The following is a 20216-nucleotide window of genomic DNA, read 5'->3' on the forward strand; positions in this document are numbered from 1 at the left end:
CAAGGGAAGGTGTAATTTTTATTGAAGCATCCTCAATATAGGCCCTATTTTCAATTTTTTTTTTTTTTTTGTGAAATAAACTTGAGTGACATAATAGGATTAAACCAACAACACTGAGCTTTCATTCTAGACACTCTGCCATCCAAGCCTGCTGGCCGGCACCTGGAAGAGCCAGGAACAAAAGGTAGCATGAGCAGGTGAAGGGCCCAAGGGACTCACACTCACACGGGCTGATCATTCAGCTAAAAGCCTTCTGTTCACTGCAAAAAGTCTCAGATGGCCAAGCTCTGGGGTCCAGCAGGCCACATCTGCTCTCGGGCCACCTGCTGGATGCCTGTGGGGTAGGAACTGTTTTCTACTTCTCTGGCTCTCCCTGCGTGCTCACTCCTCAGTGGTTGCTCAATTAATACTTGCTAAACAAATGAATTTTTTTTTATTCAGCATCCATACAGGTACAGGTACCTCATAAGTGCAATGTTACTGGAGAAATGAAAGTTGAATCAACACAGAGAACAAGTTCTGCCCATGTTTCTTCAGAGATGATGGGTGTTATCCAAGCCAGTGTTTACACCATCTGATTCCATCAACAGCAGCCAACACAGAGATGAAATGGAAGCAAAGAGAAAGAAAACATCCAGGGTGCGGAAATCATTACACCTGCATCTCTCTACTGTCGCTTTCAGAACCATTTCATGATCTTGTAGTAGATATATGGTATTTAAAAAACAAGAATCAGTGACATACAACGACGGCTGCGGATGTTCAGGAGGCCTTGGCTTTCACCTTGGACAACAGCATCTCATTCTTGCGGCCCTCCTGGAGGGAAGCAGAGAGAGTGAGTGTACAGAGAGGTGGTGACTACATTAGCACCCATGTGAAGCCCACCCTTCCCCCAAGGCCCATGGGAGACACCTTCAGACAACTAAACCAGTCTTTTAGCACACTGTCACCAGCATGGTGCAACGTCCTGGTGACCTATTGACCTTTAAAACCAAAACAGCTATAATGATGTTGTTTCTGGGTTGTCACCTGAGAATAGGATGAAAGGATTAGGTATTGTCATTCCAAAGACTTTATAAAGTCTCTAAAATCTTCAAGGGCACCGAAGTAGAAAGCACTCTTATCTGCCAGTGTTGCCCTACTACACTGAGAAAGGGGGAAAGGGGCCTGGAGACAGCAGTCTAAGGAGTCATAAAAGGCAACCTTAGTTTACACAGCAGGCAAACACAGAGAAGTTCTAACAACAGTGAAGGCTAGGAATAGTCCTAGTTTTAAGAAAAGAAATCACAGAAAATAGGATGAGAGATATTCATCAAGGGACACTTCCTTTTCCTTAAAAACGAGTTGTATGAAAGCAAGGGCTGCGTGTGCTGAGGGATATCACTGAGGGAGGTCACTGGCACCATCCCCTGCCTATGGAATCTAATGTCCAGTGCACAAGTCACCACTGAAACATTTTATGTTCCATTCTTTGGTCATCTTCAAAAGCTGCTCACTGGGCACCCTTCTGCCCTCATTTCTACTGGTTTTGATAGCTCAGGACCCCTCTATCTGCTAGCAGAACTCCAACAATCCCCAACCCCCTTCCCTGAGCTGGTCACGGGGAGCCCTACTTTTACACTAGGAGGTTAAAGTGGTAATGGGAAGGGCCCAGAGAGGTAGAGCTCACAGGGCCCAGGCTTAGCAGTGGTCAGGCCTGCAGTAGCTGTGCTTTCCTGGAGACACATTCATTGTGGGAGAAAAACTTTTTTTGCCCCAAACCCTTTGCATCCAAGACCCCCAAAGTCAATTTTTCCACCTCCCTGGGCTGGGTTCAGGTGCTCCCAGCTCTCTGGAAGCCCTCTGCTCCGTTTGGCAGTGCTGTGGCAGCATGACTGCAATGATCTGGGTCTTAGTGAGTGCTGGTGCATTTGTAGGGCTTAGACTTATCTTCCACTTGGAGAGCTGGGAATAGCTGGGTGCTTGGGCTGGGGGTAAGGATGAATTCTTCTGTAAGACTGTCAGAAGCAAGGTGCTCTGACACCGTTTGAGCACATTTTTTTGGAGGGGGAGGCAGTTGATTTTTGGGGGGGGAGTGGGAAAAGAAATAAGGTGATGTTTGGTTATATTTGTTCTATTAGAAAAGATGAAAGTTTTCCTTTTTAAAATGAATTACTAAGATTCGCCTGGGGAAAAAGATCTCTAGCTTAAAGAAAAAGCGGAGAGAGAAAAAGATGGAAGAAGAACAGGCAGACAGTTACACATTATATTGTTATACTACTCTCTACTTTTGTATATTTTTGAAGATTTCTATAATGCAAATGTAAAATATATAAATTAGTTCAACTGTCACCCTACTCACCTTTTAAATGAGGCAAAAGCAACTCAGAAGCATGAAAACACTCCTGCCACAAAAAGTCCCCACCATGGGTAATTCCGTGCATCACACACACTGAAATGATGTTTAAATCTTTCAGTAAAGATATCCTATACTGTCACTGGGTGAGCACTGATTAAATTTCATGCAATCTACTGGAAGCCTTTTGGGAGACTACAGGATGATACTGTCTCTTCAAAGCAAATACAAAAGAAGCCCTTTAGGTATTTCTTTCTAGAAAAAAAGGGAAAATGTTTCATTGCCTCTGTCTCCTTCCTTTTCAGGCTATATCCAGGCCCACCATGTACCAAACCAGTGAGCTCTGTTTGCTCAAAATTATGTGCTCAAAGCCAGCTTCATAAAAATGTAGGATTTGCATTCATCAGTGCTATGCTAGAATTTAAATCTTAGTTTTATGACCTTTTAAGAAACTGTGGTTTACAGACACAATTACTGTGATTAAGGTGATTTCAGAGTGTGTTGTTTCCTGGCAAACTTGTCATTAAACATCTACTAGAACAAGTCATTAAGGTTTTAGAGAAAAGCCAATGTCTCTAATCAAAAGGTTTTGATATCAGAAGAGGCTAGGAGTCAGGATGAGGGCATGATTTGGTGACCAATTAATGTTGAGTAAACCAAGCCCCCTAAAGGCAACTATTAAGGGGGCAAAAGACCATGTTCTGGACAACATTATGCTTTCACTGGGCATGGTGGTTCACGCCTGTAATCCTAGCACTTTGGGGAGGCTGAAGCAGGAGGATCACTTGAGGCCAGGAGTCTGAGACCAGCCCCTGAGCAACATAGTGAGACCACATCTCTCCAAAAAAAAAACAAAAAATATAACACTGTGCTTTGCATAAAGAATAAATTACTGCCTAGTACATGAGCCAGGTGCCACAATGCAATGAGAATTCAGAATACAGGAGTATAAGACCAACAGGGGCAGCTTAAGGGGGGTTCTAGCAAAGAAGGCAGAACAGAGAGGATTCTGGAAGAAAGCTGGGATGAAAGTACAGCTTTTTCAACTGTTTTTCTGCCACAAATAAGATCTTACCTGAAACTGCAATATGAAAAACAGAAAAACAGCAGAATTAGCATGGCTGAAGGCATGGGGTGGAGACTGGGGCGGAGCAAGCCCCCATTGCCACCTCCTCCTCAATACCTGTGGTCGCCCACCCCAAAGTCCCTCAGAGGAGCTGGTGGGAGAAAGTTTAAGATTTTGGAACACTGACACGTGGCTGCCAATTTAAAATTTTTGCTGAGTAAAATGTTTAAAAAAGAAAGGACTACCCACCAGCACCATTATAAGACAAAGGCGATTTTACCATCAAAGAGTGAGATGACATGCTAGTTTTTTTGAAGGTAAAATGCATTTAAATGAAATACATAAGAACATATTGCATTCTTCCCACCCCCATTTTTCTTTAACTTGCTTTGGGTTGAAGAAAACTTAGGCATGGGCCAGCATCTGTCTGGGGGTCCTAGCCAGCTCTGAACGAAGCACCTCAGTCTCTGCGAGACACTGTGCCGTGCAGGTGGGAACATGGGACCCTCCAGGCTTAACACATCTGAAGGGGCTGTTTCCTTCAAATTCATCCTAAGCCCTCACCTGAGAGCCTGCAGCGCAAGAATGAGCTTTTTCCATTTCGTTTTTATTTGCTTTGACTTTGACAGCTTACACTTAATCTTCCTCAACTTATTTGCTTTTTGTTTCTATATAGTCAAAAGGGAGTGCTGGCATGTCCAAGAAGCATGTGAAATGTAATTCTCTTCTGGGCCTTTTCTCTTTGTGAGTTATGTGGATTAAAGGGAAGAGTGAGCTCCGAGGGGACCAGCGGGTTCCTATTTGTTTCCTGCCAGCTCACTCACTGGCCTTCTGGAACTCCAACCTCTGCCAGCCACAAGGGTTCCTAGACTGGAGCACCTGGCCTGCTCCCTCCCCTGTGCTGCCCAGCTGCAGGGCCATCCCACATGCTGCCCTGGATGAAGTAATCTTGCTCGCCATTGCTAGTCTGCTCACCCTAGAGAGGCCTTCCCTGACTGCGCCACCTAAATTAGTCCCCTCACATGGCACAGTTTGGAAGTGTTATTACTTATTTGTCATGACCTGTTCTTAGCTTCTCATCTGTCTCCCCCACCACAATGTAAGCTCCTTGAGGAGAGGGACCAGGTCTGTTTTACAACCTGGTATCTGTCCAGGGCTACAGCAGGAGCTGGAAGAACACTGGAAAGGATGAGTTTCCAAAATTCTCATGGATTGTGGCTCCCACGAGTTCAATCACAAAAAAGGAAAGGAAAAGTAGAGGAGAGAGGAATGATGGGGAAGGGAGAAAAGTCTTAAAAAATAAATAAGAACAAAATTATGGGCATGGAAAGATTACTCTTATTCTGCAGACCAAACTCCACGATCCAACCACCTACAGTTAATTCTTCTGTATTTTCAGCAGCCTCTAAACTCGGCAAAATCACATATATTTAGGTTAGGAAGGGGGAAGGAATTCCTGAAAATAAGGCTGCTGAGACCTTAGCAAGTCACAAAATAAACTCTTCTTTTTGGAAAATCTCTTAAGAAAAAGGCAGAGAACAATGAAGAGTAACCCTGCCCAAATGCAGGGAGGAAACACGGGGACAAACAAAATTCAGTTAAGTGCTGGATGTTAGTAGGTGCCAGACCTGCTGGTAGATGTTTAGTATTTCTCATCTGACACGACGGAGCCCACCAATGAGGAAACTTGGGCTGGGAGGGATTAGGTCACTGCCCAAAGCAGATAGCCAGTAAGTGGTAAACGCAGGATTCGAACCCAAGCCTGTCACTCTTCAAAGTTCTCTATCTTCACAGGGCTTCTCAGGGTCCCTCCCCATCCTAAGATTGGCAGGAGGGAAGATTCTATATCAGAATCCATAACAAACACTGTTTCCAGGTGGCCTCTATGTAGGCTGATGGTGTCATTTTATTTGTGAATTTAATGCACTTACTATGTGTTAAGAAAATGAAAATGATGTCATGTCTCTTAGGACATTTAATTAGAGCCTCAATATGGGCCACATAAAAATGTGATCGTCCACTACCCAGATGCCATACTTTCCTCAGATCACACTGCCATTTCGCTATTTCCCTCCACAAACCAGGGGAAAACCACAAAATTGCTCTGGTTTTTAAAGGCTCATCTTCAGGAGAATGTAAATCTCACTTTAGCCTTAACAGCCCTGCCCAATCTTCCTCTTACCTCTTTGAACTCTTTCACGGTCTTAAAGTATAGCCTCTGTTTTTCTAACAGTTCCAAGTACTGGTCGTTCAAATGGTCTCTTCTCATTTTGTTCTCTTGCTTCTTCTTTTCCATCTGTTCAAACATTTTGGGAAATGTTGATGAAAAGGCATGTTCTGAACAAGGGCTGGTGGCAACATCCAAAAGGCAATCTTACCAACATTTTCATGGATTTATTCTAGTATTTTCCTTCTGCATACAACTTTTCAGGTTGGTTTATTTATTTGCATAACATTACATGGAGGCTGCATAATTTATTCAGCAATTCTTCTATCATTGGGCACTAACTGTTTCCTTTTTTTTTTGGTCATTACAATTTCACAATACACTGGCTGGAGATTCTCAGCTGGAGGCTATTCCCCATCCTCTCCTGGAGGATATTTGGCAATGTCTGGAGATAGTTTTGATTGCTGTAACTGTGAGGAGGGGGTTCTACTGGTATCACCGGGTAGAGGCCAGGGGTGCTACTGAACATCCTACAATGCATGGGGCAGCCCCAAAACAATGAATTATCTGGCCCAAAATGTTAGTTGTATTGAGGTTGAGAAATCCTGATTTAAACAGTTGTGATCACATAATAAAACTGTATATTCGATTTTCATTTAACATAAGTATCTCTGTTATTATAAACTTCTTACAATTATAATTTATAAAAACAACACAATATTCCTGATCATTGTTTACTTACCCATCTTTCTACTGGTAGGCAATTTAGAGTGTTTCCAGGATTTTGATTTCATAAATAGGGGCTAGACTTTGATTTAAACAGACTTTTCTAAGGTACCTAAAAGCTTATTCTTTCGAGAAATACTGACTGAACACTTACTGAGTACCTGTACGTAGTGGTGAACAGGACAAGGTCACCGCTCCCACAGAGTGTACATTCTAGAGAAACTGACACCAAGCAAGTACTCTAACAAACAGATACACATTAAAATTCCCAGTGGTGATTAGTACTATGAAAAAATGAAACAAGGTTAGGTACCAGGGGAGAGTGGGTACACGTACGGCCTCTTCAGACTGGAAGGTCAGGGAGGGCTCTCTGAGGAGGGACCCTTGAGCAGAGCTGGTGGTGCTATGTGCTGTATTTCTAGAAGATAAACCCAGAGTGCCAGCCAGCCAGAAAATGAGGGCAGGAAGAGTTACGGCACAGACCCAGTGCCTGATGTGTGGCAGGTGCCCAAAAGCTTGTTGAATGAAACGAGTGATGCTCTGCCCTGGCGTTGCTGATGCCTGACCATGAGTTTTGAGTTATGCCTTGGACGGGAATTTACAGTTTGTAAACACAAGTTATAGGTGAATTGGGGGGACTTCCTTCAGTAGTTCTCTCCACTCTTTCTGCACCACGGGCCTCTGTTGACCATATAGGTGAAATGCAACCTGGTGTCCCCAAGGCCTGTCCCAACATTGTTCAAAGGATGGCCCACCCCACACGGGAATTTATTTGTCTGGTCCAATCCTGACCTGTTTGCAGCTCCTGAGTCCCAAGGCTCTATGCTCTCCTCTTTCCACAGGTCTGAACAGATAACCTGCTGCATACCTGTGCTAGGTCTTGAGTTTGGTGACCTGCCTTGTGCCCAGGTCTTCCAGAGTAGACAGTCCCCTCCCTGCAGACAGAGCCCCTGGTGCTGCCTGCAAGGATCTCTAACACCAGCTCCTGTCCTGCCACGGTGACCTACCAGCTGTCACAACTCCCACTGCTGCTCCTTCTTGGACCCCACCTCTCAAAGCTGACAGATACTTTTCCTGTTGGCCTGGCTAGGACCTGGCAGGTAGGTCCCTCCCTCTTATTTAGCACAGAAGGCAGCTCTACCGCAGGCCTCTTGTCTGTTCTGTACTTTAGAGAAAAATCTGGCCATGACTGATTATGTCCTAGTGATAGACAATGCACTTGAATTCATTATGAATTTATCCAGGACCGACTATGGGAGTTAGTGTGGTAACCTAGAAAGGGTGTGAGCTTGAGGCCAGAAAGGCCTAGGTTTGTATCCCAGCTGTGCCACTCACTGTGTATCCTCACAGCTCATTTAACCTTTTTGAATGATAGGTCCCTTAGCTAAGTAAGGACAATATCACTTTGATCATGGGTTTTGTTACGAGGAATATGTGATATTAAATGTTAAGTGAAAGATCTATCATTTGATTCATATAGGCTGCTCAATGAAGACAGCTTTTCTTCTCCTAGAACGCATAAGGAGAGTGGTCAGAGTCCCCCTCAGTCTCAGAATCAAGAGCTGACTCTTTAGTCTCAGTTTCATTTGCACACTCTTCTCAGCATCCCCTACGCGCTCAGACCATTCCTATTCCCTACTTGTCACCTCTTCACACCCTAGGTCAGGAACTCCAGACTGCTTGTGCCAAGCACTTGCCCACAGTATTCTAGAGATCCCAAGACCCTAGCTCCTCTCAGTAAGGTCAAAATGCCTACTAATATGTGACTCTCTCTCTACTGAGAAACACTTAGATGGAACATAAAACATCCATTCTATCACTTGTACCCAAAGTGATAGTCTATCACATGTGTTGGTCTATCACATGACACCCTGAACCCGCCAGGTCGAAGGAATCTGTGCTCAGGAGGACACAGACCGTGCTGCTACATCTACAGGAGTAGGACCCATTACAGCACTGTTACAGGGAGGGCTATGTTTGTTTCTGTTAAACAAACCCAACAAAACACACCCATCCAAATGAGTGCTGTTGCGCAGAGCAGACAGACTGATTCCACTCAGGGTGCCAATCAATATTCAAACCCTATCTGGAACCCTCTTTGAGAACTGATCTTAAACTCTATTGAATGAATTCACTCATTCAACAAATAGTTAAGAGCCCACCACGGGTCAGGCACTATGCTAGCCACTGGGGATGCAGACCTGAGAAAGAGCCAGCTCTGCCCTGGGTCCCGATCACCCGTCTGGAGTCCACCATCTCGTGGGGAGACAGAGACCCAGCAGCGACTTCCCTCACTGGCCAGCACTGGGGTGCCAACAGCAGGAGGCCTGGAGGAGAGTGGAGAGAATGAAGGGGTCAGGCCCCCCTCCCCACTAGGAAGGCAGCTTTCAGTAAATAGGAAGGGGAAGCCAAAGGAAGAAAACCCAGAGAATTCCTGTCGTTCTTTTACTGGGAACAAGAGCAGCTCCTGAGGAGGAGCAATGGCAGGGTGGAAAGGACTACCACACTGCGACCTGGATTGTCACAGGCCCTTGGTCAGCCAGGTTCTGTTTTCCACCAACCTCACACCTCAGGTCATTGAGAACAAACTTCATTCGCTCTCTGCAGACAGCCTATCCTGCCCTGGGTGAGTGCATGTGTACAGGCAAGCGCTGACTTACGCCTGCTCTCATTTTTGTGGCTGAATAGTCTGAGAAATCATGCTTATTACTACTGATACATTTTTTCCTCCTTTGACATCATTTTATTGAAGTCATTAACGGTGAGATTAATGATATTTTTCTACAGGGAAAGGGATACGGAGCACTTCTGTCCTTAGCTCATCTCTTGTGAGATGAGATTACAGGCAGCTTGAATGTTTGTCTTCTGTAAGTGGTTTCCTACAATGACAGGACCTACAGGCAATTCTTATTTTTATGTGTTTACATTCTGGCATTACTCACTGGAGCACTTTGCCCCAAGATCATAAGAGGGGATACCCTAAGTCCCCGAAGAGTTTACTGCCTTGTCAGAGGACCACTCTGGTGTGATGCATTATTTAAACAGGATCACAAGCAAGTGATATTTGGAGGTACTAGTTAGTATTCATCTAGGAATGGTGGTAGGAAACTGCCACTGTGAATCTGCCCTCGGCTAAAGCAGGCAGCAAGCCCACCCTACTTCTGACAAAACAGGGCCCACGTGCAGAGCCACGGAGGGAGGGAAACCCCATGCTGCCTCAGGTTCTCTGCAGAGCTCTCTGGTACTCCCATATCCCTTTCCAGTGCCTCTCTTTTCTCCCTTGACTTTGTTCAATCTCCTCACTTAAGCAGAACTCAGTTCAGCGATGATATACCTTTTTTATAGGAGGTTCCTGAAAACTAGAATGCTCTCAGGATCCTAAAGAATGAAACTCTCATGGCAGACTGTCAGGAACCAAAGGTCCAGTGAGGAAGTGATTCTAGGTGAGAGAGGAAGCCTGTTAGTGAAAGCTGGCTTCCTCATCTGTAAAATGGGTTCAATACCACTCACTTTAGGAGGAGTAGCACAGTACTTGGCACACAGTAGGTGTTCAATACCGGGAAGCAATTGCTAACAGTAGCTTTTAAACCTCCAGGTGCAGGCAGCAGGAACTGTCACCGCAGAGTCAGATGCACAGCGGGAGCCGCTCTGCGGCAATGAGGGTCTGCAGGATGGAGAGCCCTCACTCCCAGAACAACCTATTTTTTCCAGGACCTTCCCCCACCACTGTGAAACTCGGGCTACATTAGAGAAAAGAAGCCATCTGACCTTCATTCTACTTTGTTTAATTCCTTCTACAATCTGTTCCATCTGACGTAAAAACTGGTCCCGGGAGGCAGGGGAGGACATGGCCCTGAAAGAAAAATCAGCAAAAGTTATGACCAGTACACAGACTAAGAAAGGGGGAGATGCCAGGGAGTCAGCCCCGTACCCAGATTATGTCCCAAGAGGCAAATGGGACTTTGCAATGCACAGTGCACCACGGGGGCCCATGGGACCCTAGGCAATTAAGGATTCTAAACCTCTGAGGAAGACATGAAAATTAGTCCAGTCTTATAACTGCATATTCATTCTTTTTGTCCCTACTCTCCCTACAACTTTCTTTACTAAAGTAAAATCAAGTGTGACTAAAATGAACAAAAATGTTATTTACTCTGGATTATGACATGTACTGCTTAAGAAATGGATTTCATTTGGTTTTTAAAAACCTGAGTATCAGGAGAAGACACTGCTTAAGACTGATAGATATACTCTGAGATTTCCTAAAACCAGGGGTGGGAAACCTGGTCCTTTTCTAGAAGCAGCAGCTAAATGAGTGGATTCCCTGCTGTCCTAAAGCATTCCTCTTCACCTCCGGCTTTGCAGAGGAAGGACACCAGGAGGCTCAGAGCACACCACACACACACAAGATTGAGAATTCTTCCAAAGGATGCACTGGCAGAGCAGAACTCTTCACAAAACACTCAAACTGCAGGATCTCTCAATTATCAAGAAAGAAAAATGAAAGCACCATTCTTAGAAATGTCACAAGGTTGTATGTCACTAACTGAATCTGAAACTTATCAGGGAGCTGTGGGTTTGCTTTTTTTTTTTTTTTTTTTTCAATTAGAAAAGAAGCTTAAAATCTAGGGCTTGTAATTCATTAAAATCTCAGTCTTAATGGGCCCCTGGTCAGGGGACAGCAGAGATTTGTGCTAGAGAGAAAGGAAGCCTGCTATCCAGGGAGCAAAACTTGGGCTTGCCCAGATGGTAGATGGGCCAGTGGACAGGCTTGAAGGCTGGTAGGATGTGGGGCCAAGCGGGCCTTGCCATCCAATTTTGGAGAAAAAAATTCCTATCTAACCAAAGTAGTTTAGAGGATACACATTAATTTAAAAACAAAATCTACCACAAAATTTTAAAAATCTTTAAAAAATTATATAGATTACTTCATTATTTAAATTTTAAAGCAGCTCTATGTGCTCAAGAACAAATTGTATTAATCTGATCCTACCAAGCAAAACTAATATGCAAAGACATTACAGTAGATAGGCATAGGCAACTTATTTGAAAGTGAACTTTTTTCCTAAGCTCTTCCTTTGTTTTTAAAATTCACTCCAGTATCATTATATTTTTGCAGGAACTCAAGGACAGATACATTTGTACTTAGTAGCGGGGGTGAAAGTGTAAGAATCATATAACTCACATTAAGTCTTGTGTTTACTTTCTCAGTCAGACTATGGGGATACAAGGTGGACGGAACATGAAGTGCAGGGTGACCAGCTATGTACAGGCGGGAGGAATGGCGGTACTTACTGTGAGAAGTTCTCATGAATTGAGTTCAGCAGGCTAATCTAAGGAAGCAAAATAATAAAACAAACAAAACACAACACTAAGTAAAAGGCTGAAAGATTTCTGTACTACCTCAATCAATGAAAGGTTGCTTTGTCTCCAGACACTGCTTCTGAAAGGAACACATACCTTGTTTATGAAGATTAAAGTATTAATAACATATGAAAAAAAAGAACATGTTCTTAGTCTTATAGTTTTCCTCAGGGAATCCACCTCCCTCTACTCACAGAAGACGCCCTTTCTGCAATGCATTCCCACAGGGATGTAGGAAGAGGGCTCCCTGAAGGGACCTGGACCCCAGCTGAGAAGATGCCAAGCTAACATGAGGGCTCTGTGGGCAAGCTGCCACCACAGCCCCTACCTTGCCAAGTGCTGCACTTTACCTTCAGGGATATCACCTCAGGGGGAGTCAGCTGGGGTGGGAAGTGAGGACTCGGTGTCCATCCCAGCCCTTCCCACAGAATCTTCTTGCCAGGGCAGCTAGCTGCTGGCTGGCTCTGGCAGCCTCCCAGGGGATACACTGTTGAAGGCCCCATTCCCATGGACACTGCCTCAGTCCCCACAGTAGGACCCTCAGTCTGCCCCCGTGATGCAGTCCTGGGAAGGGCTCTGAGTATGGAGTACAGCAATCTAGGTCCTCTTTCTGGCTATGCAACTACTTGACTTGGGGGCTCAGGACTAAGTAATTACTGTATTTGAACTTCAGGTTCAGAGTCTGCAATATAGAAATATTTCTTGTCCCTATTACTCCCAAGCGAAGTTTTAAGGCTAAAATATCACAGGCATAAATGCATTCAGACTAAAATATCCAATTTATTCAAATGTGAAGTTCTGTGTTACCATGGCTTAGAATTAAAAAGCCCAGCCTCCAACACCCACACTCCAATATTCCTAGTTTTTTAAAAAATGCAACAACTTCAAACATTGCTGATGAAGGAAGGTCAATGGGGTCCAAGCCCTTCTGAGAAGGAGCTGGCCTGTCCCTGAGTTAGGGTTGGGAAATCTTCTCCTTGCCAGGTAGGAAGAGCCCAGGGCCAGGGTGTGGGTAGAGCTATTCCCAGGTCTGATACGAATCCCACCAAATGCATTCATTTAATCAAACATGTAACAAATGCCTGTTACGTGCCTGTCATTGTGTAAGGCCCAGGATACCGAAAAAAATAAAACTCAACCCCTCTTCAAGGAGTGCCTAGAAGAGGTTTATCTGGTTTGACTGACAGCAGGAAATAAAGGTGACAATAATTATAGATGCCTCAATTTGGGTTCAAGTAAATGATACATCTATAATATTATTCTTATTAAAGTGGTAATTAACGCAGGTTGTGAGGTGATGATGAAAAAAAATAAATTCTGTCAAACTCTAGGTGACAGAGTAGGTAGGAATAATATGTATTGAGAATTGACCGTGTGCAATGAACTTTTTCTCATTGACTTCATCATAATCATCACCAACACAATCAGGTGTCATCTCCAATTTACAGGTGAGACAAAGCAGGCCATACTAAAACCCAAATCTGTCTGACGCCAAAGCCCGTGCTCTCTCCACCACACTGCACTGCCATTCTGGACTAGGAATGTTCTTCTTCTCTTTTTTTTTTTTCATAAAACACAGCTGTACACTCTGCTCCAATCATTTGTCATCCAACTTGGGGGAGCCCTGAATCATGAATGGATTTAACCTGAGTGAGAGAGTCTGTAAGGAGAGGGTTGCCCTTCTCAACTCTTTTCACCCTTGTTTTTAATTTTATAATCCTTTTATTTCATTCCTATGTCTGCCATTGATGATTAAATAGCTATTTTCTCTAAGTAATAAGCTCACCATCCCCATTTCATTTAGCTGGTTCCTCCCTTCCTTTAAAACTCAAGTTAGTCTCACCAGCTCCTGTGCTCCCACTGTCTTTCTTATGATGGCATCTCTCACACAGTACTCTGGGACAGCTGTCAACAGGTCTCACTCCCCCCCAGATAATGTGAGCTCCCAAGGAATCTTGCATTTTCTGACTTGGTATCCCAGAAGCTGGCATAAATTGGCACTCTTTCTGCTTACACAGAACACATCCAACCCAGACATCAAGTTCATTTGAATATCTGGAGTCAACTGCACTGTTAGCTGATCTTCTGATTAAGCCATTTTCTTTTTATAAAGGTTCTTACCTCTTTTTCCAAATAAACCTTTTTATCGTCCAGGGTATTATATAAAGTGAAGAACTGCTTGGTTTCTTTGTGCACTGCTGAAACTGTAAACGCAAAGAAATCGGCACACGAGTAAGAACAGGCATCAGAACAGCCTAAGTGCCCTCCCCATGGCGCATGCCGCCAGCACTCAGGTGTGTCAGGGCTGGGCGCTCACTCTCTGCGGAAGCCCCACAGTGTGGAAACAGAATCACCTGGGATACACTTTTAAAACTCTCAGGACCAATGAAAGCAGAATGTCTGTAGGTGGGACTCACATGATGACAGTGGATAGTCAAAGTTGAAAATTACTGCCATAAATAAACCATCTGGTTCACGCATTAAGTGGGGGTTGTAGATATTTGATAATAGCAATAAAAATTGATACAGTTATTTTGGTGCAACTGCTTGAAAATTTCTTTGGTGTAAAAACACCCGTATCAAGTGACTTTAACCTGTAAAATTCGCCCTGTGAAATATACTAATGCAAGCTATTATTATTTATTACTACTATTATTATTACTACTAAAAGTTTGGAAACAAGCAGGAATAGAAAATTAAAAGGAAAAGATTTCACTTAAGGCAGAAACTATTTTCTGCTGAAAATTGTCACTGCTGATACCTGCCTCAGATCATCCGAGGCCAATGCAAGGACTGGATGAAACCACAAGTGCTGGGGCAGGACCTGTGAAAGGAAGCCTGATCTGTATCCCTCCAGTAGGGACGGTGCTCTAACTTGAACCAGGACGGGTGCTTGAGAGGGCCAGGCCTCAAGGCAAAACTGAGGTGGATTTTTAAATGCCAAGTGGGAATTTGCAGGACAGTGGCATCCAGCCAAGGGGTGGGGCACCAAGTGACTGCAGGGGAAGCTGGACAGTGAAGTGGGCCCAGATGATGCAGGACTTTGCACAGTGTATTTAGGATTCTGAAGATTATCCAACATATTATGGGGAGCTATAAAACATTAAAGCTTTTAGAGTAAGGCTATAAAATGATCAAATTTATGTTTGAGAAAGGTCTCTCAGGCAAGAGACTAGAGAAAGAATTAAATGAACTCGAGAATTACTAAGAAACAGAACTGGCAAGCAGCATGAGTCAGAGAACTGAGAGGAGGCCAGCCTGGCTAGAGGAACATGGGCTAGGGAGGTTTGTACCTTTTGAGTTTGAGGTATCACGGAGACATGCAACAGTGGGAGCCTAGAGAAGGGGTGATCAGTTCTTGCCTGGGGTGGGGGGCCCAGGGTAGGCTGACAGAATCTGAGTTGGGTCTTGAAGGATTTTCCCTGACAGAAGAGAAGGGATCCAGGCACAGGGAATCCGAGGAGTCAGGGATCAGATGTCAAAGCTCAGGGTGTGCACAGAGGCAATGCGTAGACTGGTGAGGCCAAAGTGAGGGTTCAGATCAGCAAAGGGGTCTGGGGAGAATCCCAGGCACAATAAGGAGAAAGGCTTTATTTTAGGCCCTGAGGAGCTCTTGAGATTTGTCAGTAGAGAAGTGATATAACCAGATGCGTGGCTAAGGGATGTGGAGGAGGTGCTGCAGGCCAGCTAACGGTCATTTAGCTGAGATATGACGCAAGTGAGAGCAGATACGGCAGGAGTGGTAGGAAGAGAAAGGCAATGACAGCGTTGAGGGCCATTCTGAGCTTGATGACTTGGTCAGGTTTAGGCTGAGGGGGACCCAGTCCTGAGTGACTAGGTGGATATGATCCTGTTGAAGGTAAGGACTACATCAGCAAGGAAGTCTGTAGAGAACAATGAGTGAGGACTGATTTCGAGACACTGGGCCATGAAGTTCCATGAGAAGTTGGAAAGTGGAGCAGGAGCTCAGGGGAAGGCCACATGGCTGAGGAGGATGGGGCTGGTTCAAAGCATTACTCTAAGAACTCAGCTGGCTTCAACAACCTGCCCATGGGGAGGGCAGTGAGAGGCCACGGTGCTGCTCCCGGGACTGCTGAGCAGGCCCGATGATGAAAGGAGCCCTTTCTGGTGGTGGCATTCATGGACTGAGCTCTGGTGCACGCTCTGCCCTGCCAAAGTGGGACAGAGCCCGTCACCTCCTGTCCCTCCCCAGCCTTGTTTGTAGTTGATGGACCTACTCTGGCGGTAGAGTTCGATAAATCTCTTCTGATACTGTATTAACTCTGCTCGGCTGGGCACTTCATCAATCTTGCGGTGTAAAATTGCTATTTCTCGATTTCTTCGAGCCTGAATGCAAAAGAGAGGGAAGAATTATTTGGTAAAAGGCCTAACGTGTTCTCTGGGGAGCCAAAATATTGCCTGTACCCCCACCTGAGCCCAACCACACGGCCTGGAATGCAGGCACAAATTTCAGCCTTTAGCTTGAGGTCCCCCTCTCAGATTTGGATTGACAATCCCACTGTACAATGCATGGGAGGAGGCACAGCTGTGAACCACGGAAGGCATCAAGTCAATGGACTAGGAAGGAAGATTCTGAATGGGAAGGGCTTCTGTGGACAGAGCTCACAGCTAGCCCGCCAGGCCCCAAAGGACTCTAGAGTAGGTGGCTCCACCACTGCCAAATGGGGACAGGCAATGACAGGAATGCTTCCCAGATGATGGACATTATGCCACCCTGCTGCCTCCACATACATTCCAAATTCCCTGGCCTGGTTGAAAAGCTTCTACAATCTACCCCTCAAATACCCTTCCAGCACTTTCTCACTTCCATGGACTGGGGAAACCGCCCTACTGATCGGGTCTGACCGGCAGTGCAGTGCTATGTTGTGAGGCGCTGAAGCCAGTTGCCGCAGGGTGAGCTGCTCACTTGCACAGGGCTCCCGCTGCACATTTGTGGTCTTGGGACCAAGTGGGCTCTGGGCACTGCCTTTCTTCTGTGCCTTCTTCATTCCTCTGTCCGCCACATCCTCCCACTCTCCCTGCCTGCTTCGCTTGCAGATGTGGATCTCTAATTCATTGAGGAAATCAGAGCTTTCTAGTAGGAAACTCACCATCCACTCTGGCGACCAAACCCAAAGTAGGGTGTCCGCAGCTCTGGTTAGAGGGAAGGATCTCTCCTTTATGCCAAGGCTAAGCTCTCTGTGGGTGCTCAGGCTCTGATTCCTGTTTTTTGTTTTTTTTTCCAGGAATCTTAAGATATAACTATTCAGTCTTTTTCCTGCATCTTTAACCTTTCCTTATCACCTGGCTCCTTCTCACCAGCATTTAAATATGCTCAAGTCCCTCACTCCTTACAAAAGCCCTTCCTTAAGCCTTCTAGCTCCCACCCTCTTTCTTTTTCTCTTCCCTGCCACAACCAAATGCTCTGAGAGCCATGCACCCCTGGGGTCTCTACCTTCCCCCGTCCAGTCATCCTTCAACCCACCAATCAGGCTTTCCCCAGAGCCCCACTGAACTGCTCTTGCCAAAGTCACTGTAGACCTTCTTGAGGCCACATCTAGTAGATAACTCTCAGCTTCTAGCTTTCCTGACTTCTAGCAGCACTTCCCCTCCTCTCTACTGAGCTCACGCCTCAGTAGCCAGGAGTCCTCATGCTCTTGTCTTCCCATCCCCCTGCTTGGGCTCATACTCACTGGGGGAACCCTCCCTTGCCTCTGCCTGCCCTCACGTGCTATGCTCACCAGGGTTAGGTCCAGGGCCTCTTCTACATTTTCACAGCCTCAGTCCTCTTTCACCCAGCGCAGACACCCATGTATTCCTCCCAGACTACTCAGAGTTGGACCTGACAACCACCCACTCCTTGGACATTTCTACTTGGTTGAATATCCGAACATTTAAAAGCCCCAAACAGACAGCATTAAATCCTATTCATACTCCCACCCTCCCTCTTAACCTTATGGTTTTATGCTTAACCTTTTATGCTTCTTCTCAATGAATAACACAAGCATCATCTTTTCTCTTTCTCTCACCCAGCCAATACTAAGTTCTGCCAGCTACAGCTCCTCAATCTCCCCCCTACCAGTTCCTCTCCACTCAGCCCCACGGCCAATGCCTGCCTCAGCCAGCTACTGGCTTTCCTGCAGCTTCCCCCAGTCAGTCTGGAGCTGCCCTTAGTAGGCTATTTGCATATAACCCCCTTGTACTTTGACATCTCTGGACATGTCTTAGTTCTCAAATAGCCAGCAGCCAGCTCCCAGAAGACGAGTCATCCTATTTACTGTCTCTGGGATCTAGTGCAGTGCTGAATATGTAGTAAGCACTCAGTCAAAAAGTTTCCAAATAAGCAGCTGATTTTATTTCTAAATAGTCCTGATTTTATTTAATTCTGTGAGTTTTTAAAGATTAGTAGAACCCTTGCATCAAAAACAAATTTGAGGCCGGGTGGGGTGGCTCATGCCTGTAATCCTAGCACTCTGGGAGGCCGAGGTGGAAGGATCACTCGAGGTCAGGAGTTCGAGAGCAGCCTGAGCAAAAGCGAGACCCCGTCTCTACTAAAAATAGAAAGAAATGATCTGGACAGCTAAAATTATATATATAGAAAAAAATTAGTCAGGCATGGTGACGCATGCCTGTGGTCCCAGCTACTCGGGAGGCTGAGGCACAAGGATTGCTTAAGCCCAGGAGTTTCAGGTTGCTGTGAGCTTGACACCACAGCACTCTAGCCCAGGCAACAGAGCGAGACTCTGTCTCAAAAAAAAAAAAAAAAAAAAAAAAAAAAACAAACTTGACTCACCCAAATTTAATCACAGAGCTCAGCAAAATAAGTAGGAGCCAGAGAGAAGGGAAACAGGATCTCACTGGCCCTTGCAGCCCTTCGGCCATTCCCACCAGGGCCTGGCCTTTCCCTTCCAGAGAAGAAAGATGGCCTGAGCCAAACACAAAATGCAAAAGTTCTTGGTTTTTGAGCTTCCATGAGCCAGACCGGCAATGTAGGGGATTTTAAAATGTAATTTTGACTTTATGTGAATTGAGTTTTAGAGCTGCCTTTAAAACCTACCTCCTTCACATTTGATGCCATTTTCATAAACTGCTGATTATCAAAAAAGATAGCTAAAATGGGCACTTAATTTGCAAGGAATAGTGCTAGACAAGAACATTTGACAAGTACTAGGGAACTTGAATCCTGGCTCTGGTACTTACCAGTGGCTTGACTCTGGGCAAGTACTTAATCTATTGAGTCAATTTCTTCATACGAAAAATGAAGCTGATAACACCTACTCTCCACCTGGACTGAGGAGCCACTCCAATGAGTGACATAAAGTAATGCACCAATGTGAGACATTATTTCAACATCTTAAATCATGGACTTACACTCCAGATAGAAAGAAGACTGGTGAACAGCCTTATTACCTAGCCTATCTAGTTCTTAGACATTAGTCTTAGAGCTAGAGATTTTCTAGCTGTTATAAGAGATTCATACCTAGTTAGATGCATTTACATATTTTTTTGGTTCTTGTTTTTACTCACCTGTAGTAAACGTATCTTGTAGAGTTTCTCTTTCTCCATATGATACCGTCTGTCTAGGTCTTCCTAAAAATTAGAAAAGGCTGTGATTATCTGGGAATAGAAAACTTTCATTTTTTGATGGAGTCTTTGGAAGTGAATATGTTTTTATCATTATCTCCCCTATTCTGAACCCTCAAATTTCTTTTCTTAAATGGCCAAGTTTAAGGTCTGGGTCCCATCTCATGTGAGACCCCTGACACCCTTTCATATCACATTGTAACAACTCTTCCTTCTGGGACCCAATGCTGACTCCAGTGTTCTTAAGTGAAGTAAATTCCAAATCTATATGCCCTTTCCCCCCTTCCCCTAAAAAAAACTACAACAATAAGGAGACAAATCATTACTTGAAGAACGTGTTGGTCTACGCCTCTGTGTTTGGAGATGATGCTGGTTTTCTTTCTATGTTTCTACTGTTCAACACGATAGCCTCTAGCCACATGTGGCTATTTAAATTTACATTAACTAAAATTTTTTTTAAAAATTCAGTTTCTCAGTTGCACTAGCCACAGTCCAAATGCTTGGTAGCCACATGTAGCCAGTGGCTACTGCATTGGACACTGCAAATGAAGAACATTTGCATCATTGCAGAAAATTCTTTTGGACAGTGGTGATGTAGAGAATAAGAAGAAACTAGCCCCTTACTGAATCTGATGAGGTAAGAGCCCTGGATGGACGGTTTGTTGCCTCAGAGAAAGTTCCAAAGGGGTCAGAGGTGTCCCTGACCCTGTGTGTGCAGAGAATACACACACTCAGTCTCCTCCACAGGGCTCGGCTGCAGGCGAACTCAAACAGCCTTCACTGTAGGAGTCCTGAAGCTCTTTCTACTAGGAGATTATAAGGGCACAAAGGGAAGAGGACTCCTTGAAGATGGCAACTATTTAGAGCTTTCCTGCTTTTCTTTTCCTCCTCCTCTTCCTTTCCTGTTTCTTCCTCCTGGAGAGGTTTGGTGGAATGCTGGGAGCACTGGTTTAACTCAGGACAGAGGTCAGCAA

The 20216-nt window shown here is 44.9% G+C and overlaps 1 protein-coding gene across 2 annotated transcripts in view; it reads right to left on the minus strand.

The window, feature by feature from the left end:
- Positions 1-407: 407 nt before the first annotated feature.
- The window catches only part of CCDC93 (coiled-coil domain containing 93), a 94242-nt gene continuing 74433 nt past the window's right edge, over positions 408-20216 (minus strand). For both annotated transcript variants that reach the window (XM_045558609.1, XM_045558608.1), the window contains exons 18-24: positions 19186-19248; positions 15897-16005; positions 13780-13862; positions 11590-11627; positions 10063-10147; positions 5584-5697; positions 408-816 (exon numbers count right to left, since the gene is read on the minus strand). In XM_045558609.1, the coding sequence (XP_045414565.1) occupies positions 763-816; positions 5584-5697; positions 10063-10147; positions 11590-11627; positions 13780-13862; positions 15897-16005; positions 19186-19248 (546 nt within the window). In that variant the 3' untranslated portion in view covers positions 408-762. The remainder of the gene's footprint in view (positions 817-5583; positions 5698-10062; positions 10148-11589; positions 11628-13779; positions 13863-15896; positions 16006-19185; positions 19249-20216) is intronic.

This window comes from Lemur catta, chromosome 8, assembly GCF_020740605.2.
Source record: "Lemur catta isolate mLemCat1 chromosome 8, mLemCat1.pri, whole genome shotgun sequence".
NCBI lineage: Eukaryota > Metazoa > Chordata > Mammalia > Primates > Lemuridae > Lemur > Lemur catta.